General features: G+C 36.2%; 1 protein-coding gene across 3 annotated transcripts; it reads right to left on the minus strand.

Moving 5' to 3' along the window:
- LOC104760521 (26S proteasome non-ATPase regulatory subunit 4 homolog) lies at positions 218-2,406 on the minus strand. Of its 3 annotated transcripts, XR_002036425.1 has the most exons (9): positions 2,338-2,406; positions 2,132-2,245; positions 1,919-2,024; positions 1,697-1,811; positions 1,410-1,474; positions 1,195-1,324; positions 1,041-1,093; positions 770-822; positions 218-671 (listed from the first exon to the last, which is right to left on the minus strand). XR_002036425.1 is itself a non-coding variant. In XM_019239916.1 (8 exons), coding segments are annotated over exons 1-5 (396 nt in total). In that variant the 5' UTR covers positions 2,240-2,386; the 3' UTR covers positions 218-671; positions 770-822; positions 1,041-1,093; positions 1,195-1,322. The 3 variants fall into 3 exon arrangements, 2 of the variants coding, with proteins under 2 accessions (XP_019095461.1, XP_010481766.1); XM_019239916.1 differs by having other exon boundaries at positions 2,132-2,386; XM_010483464.2 differs by having other exon boundaries at positions 218-632; positions 2,132-2,367.

Consider the following 4,041-nt stretch of genomic DNA (forward strand, 5'->3'; position numbering starts at 1 on the left):
AATATAAAAAATTATATAGAAAATAGTATGAATGTTATATAATGTTTTCAGTTTTTTTTCTTTCTAAATTCTTATTTTTAAGATCTATTTTGACTTTAAAAATAACTGTTTGGTTGAAGTTTAAAAGCACCTATTAGGTTCATCCTCGTGGTTGGAGTTTACTCGACCAATCCACCTAACCTAATTACATGAATAAACATAATAGTAAATACAGATGTTAAATGCTAATGGTGAGAACTTCTACTTTACTCTCATCTTTCTTCTCATTATATACAATTTTTGTAATATAAAATCCTTAGCACAATACACTCTCATAATACTTTTCACCTCTCTTATCCACTCTATACATGTTTGTGGCTACTCTCCCCACATATCCATTCTATACCTGTTTGTGGCTACTCTCCCCACATGTTCGTCGTCCTTGTTATCAATATCTTTTGCTTAATTTTTTTTTTTGTGTGTTTAACAACATCAACCCCACAATACCTCCCTCTCACACTCATTTACACCATAATCAAGTTCTAGTTCTACATCACCGTTTTCCCTATAAGGTTTCTTAGCTTTGGCGTCTTTGTGAACTTCAATCTAACCTTCTCTTCTCCTTCAGACGCAACCCTACCATTGAGATCATCCTAATATTGTGTGGGTTGGAAAGTTCAGCCACATTTTCACTGGTGTAAAAAATTCAGTTTATATAAAAACCTAGAAATAAAACAAACAGTATATTTGAAACTAAGAAAACCAAGTTCAATTAGGTCAGATAACTTACATATGCTGGTACGTCTCGTGATAATTTGACCCAAAGGATTATAAGTCTAGAACCTGAAACATAAGGATAAAAGATTAGCATGAGAGTGGTTGTAAAGTTTCAATGGATACTATAGTTTCTAATTTTTTTCTTTACAGTTGTTGTAACTATGTTGCTAGATATAACCCCTAAATTGGTGTTTACATTGGAAAGTTCAGACTCAAATTCAACACTGTTATTTCAATTTATAGAAAAGGCAAGAAATCAAACAAAATCATGTTGATTAACATACCTGAAGCCTCGATTCGCTTTTGAAACATCTAGTATGCTTTCCTGATCTCGATACTGATTCCAAAAAATCATAACGGGAATCAAATCCAAAATTAACGTTAAAAAACCATTGTTATTAACTTATCTTTTAGACCAAGTTTTGATGATTTACTTACCAAAGGTTTCAAGGTAAAGATCTTTATTCTCGGCAACACGGCCAATCCTTGCTTGCCAAGGTTCTTGTTGATGATGCCTTGTCACACATCGATATATACAGAAGCTCTTTTAGATATACCGCTACTCTTCCTGTATTATATTGGAAATACATTGGTTTTTGACCTCTAGTTACTATCAAAGAAACATATTTAGACAATTAATCTTTTGGACTTACATTCTGAGGAGGCAATGAACTCTTGCTTGGTCATGTGCTTCATTTCCTCCAATTCTTTTGAGTAACTGGTAATCGAAAAAGCATTAGAATGGATTAGTAAAGAGTTAACAATGTTGTATAAATTAACCACAAACGGATAAAATCAGAAGAGGACTAAGAAAGTAATTATAGGGCCTTCTTTTCATACTTGATAGGGCTAAAAAGCAGAGAAGCACAACACAAAAGCATCAGATAAACTAATACAAAACCTAATCAGTCAGCATGCATTCAAGAAAGAAAGTGAGTACCTTCCAGCAAAAACAATAATCCATTGACGTTGATTCTTGTTTTGGCGATGCTTAAGAGCAAGCTGAGCAATCTGGATGGCCGCCGTTAAGTTGATCTCACCTCCAACATCAAGGCCTGAAAAAGATGGAGCAAGTAGGATTAGACTCAATGGTTCCTATAATAAAAAGAGACACAAATGACAAATTAATTGATGTTCTTAGAAGAAGATTACAAAGACATACCGTGCATACAGGCCAAGATTTTGCCAAGATCAGAGGTAGGAGTAGTCAAAACTCGAACTCCTTTGCCAGCCATAGTCAAAATCCCCACCATATTCTCCGGATTGGACTGCAAAAACGAAAGATCCCAAAATCAAAATCTTAGAGGCAAACCCAAAAACCCCTAATAAATCGAATCCAAAAGCGAGATGCGATAATATATATATATATATATACCTGGGTTTTAGCCCCGCAAAGAAGATTAACAGCTTCCGCTTGAGCCTGTAACCTACACGGAGAGCAATCTCCGTTTCGCATCCACTCCGAGTTGTCGATACATATCATAATCGCCTACCCAGGGCAGAGATCCAACAGAATCAAAATTAAGCACCCAACATGGAGATCAAACGAAGAAATCGAGGATAAACGAAGGAATTAAGCACCAGTATCGGAGCAACGAAGATCGAGAGGCGAAAGAATTTTTTAGGTTTGATCTCTCTCTATTCATAAACTTAGAGAATGAAGGGCTGAGATGTTTAGCTCAAAATAAAAACGAACGGCTGAGATTTTAACATGAAACCGGCTTAGATTACCGGGTCAAAAAAGATCCGCGTGTTTATCCGTTCAGGGGTGGGAAATTTCGTTGTTACCCTTTAATTAAATTAAATATTTAGTCATAATTTTAATGACATACCCTTATAATTTCTTACAAAACAAAGGTTTATTAGTTAAACGACTTTACAAATAATAGTAGGGATGATTCATATTTATCTTCCAACCTCACTCACTCTTCAAACCCCACAAACTATATTTTTTTTATAGATTTGATTGTCATGTTTCTACTAAAATTAATCTGGATAATAAAAAAATAAAACAATTATGGATTCTATTCATTGAGAAAGAAAAAATAAATCGATTTTAGAATACATAATTATATATATAAATAATTATAAAATGTTTATAATAAACTTGTAAATGTCTAAGGTATTAGGTTCAAACCCACTTAGATGCATTTTTTTATTTATTTCGGGTTAGTTTGGATATCCGATCGGGTTCGGGATGAGCTGTTGTCTGAGCTTAAGCGTCATCTTCACAAAGCCAACAATCGGTCCAAGAAATTGGCGGATGCGAAACGTTGAGATGTGTTGCTGGACTGCGGCACCTGGGTTTATCTCCGTCTGCAGCTGTATCGCCAACGTTTGGTTCTCCGTTGGACGTCGCAAAAGATTGCGCACAAATACTTTGGACCATTTCAGGTTGAGGAGAGGGTCGGAGCAGTAGCGTACCGTCTTAAGCTGCCTGTAGGATCGCGAATTCATCCTGTTTTCCATGTGTCGCTCCTCAAGCCATACATGGGTTCTAAGGTACCGTCGTCAGGGGATCTGCCCCCGTTACGTTAGAAGGGGTATTTGCACTTGCAACCGGAGACGGCTCTTCGCCGATGACAGATTCAGGTGGGCAGGAAGACTAGGCCAGAACTGTTGATCAAGTGGAAAGGGCTTACGGCGGATGATGCTACTTGGGAGGATGAGCAGTAGTTGGCGGATAGTTTCCCTGACTTTGTTCCTAACCTTGAGGACAAGGTACGTTTTCGGGGGGAGTATATTGATGGGCCACAACTGTCGTCACGGCCCATCAGGTCGAGGAGGCCTAATCCGCGGTACTTAGATTAGGCGGTGGTGTTGCCTTGGTGTTTACGGTTTTTGTTTTTCCTAGGATAAGTCCTATTTCTTTTGGTGTTATCTCTTTCTTGATTTGGTGTTATCTCTTGACGTTTCCATATTGTTCTAGGACTCAATAGTCTTCTTCTATAAAACCCAGAAAATAATTAAAAAGAGGTAGTTTTAACTACCCATTAAAAATCTTGTGTCTTGTGATTGGGACTTATCAAGTACCTATTTTATACATCAACTAACCATCATGTCATCAACAAAAAAAAAAGGAGATATTTGATTAATAATTACATCTACATAATTAGAGGAACCATAGCTAAAGAGAAACTAAAAACAAAAAGAGATTTCTAAAAACATGTCCTCTTACTTAGCCAAAAATATAGGACATTTTTCTTTTTTTTCCCTCATCTACTAAACACAAAAAGAAGATCAAAATATTAATTATTTTCCGGGAACGTTAACAAAACATATTAC

This window comes from Camelina sativa, chromosome 18 (assembly GCF_000633955.1).
Source record: "Camelina sativa cultivar DH55 chromosome 18, Cs, whole genome shotgun sequence".
Lineage (NCBI taxonomy): Eukaryota > Viridiplantae > Streptophyta > Magnoliopsida > Brassicales > Brassicaceae > Camelina > Camelina sativa.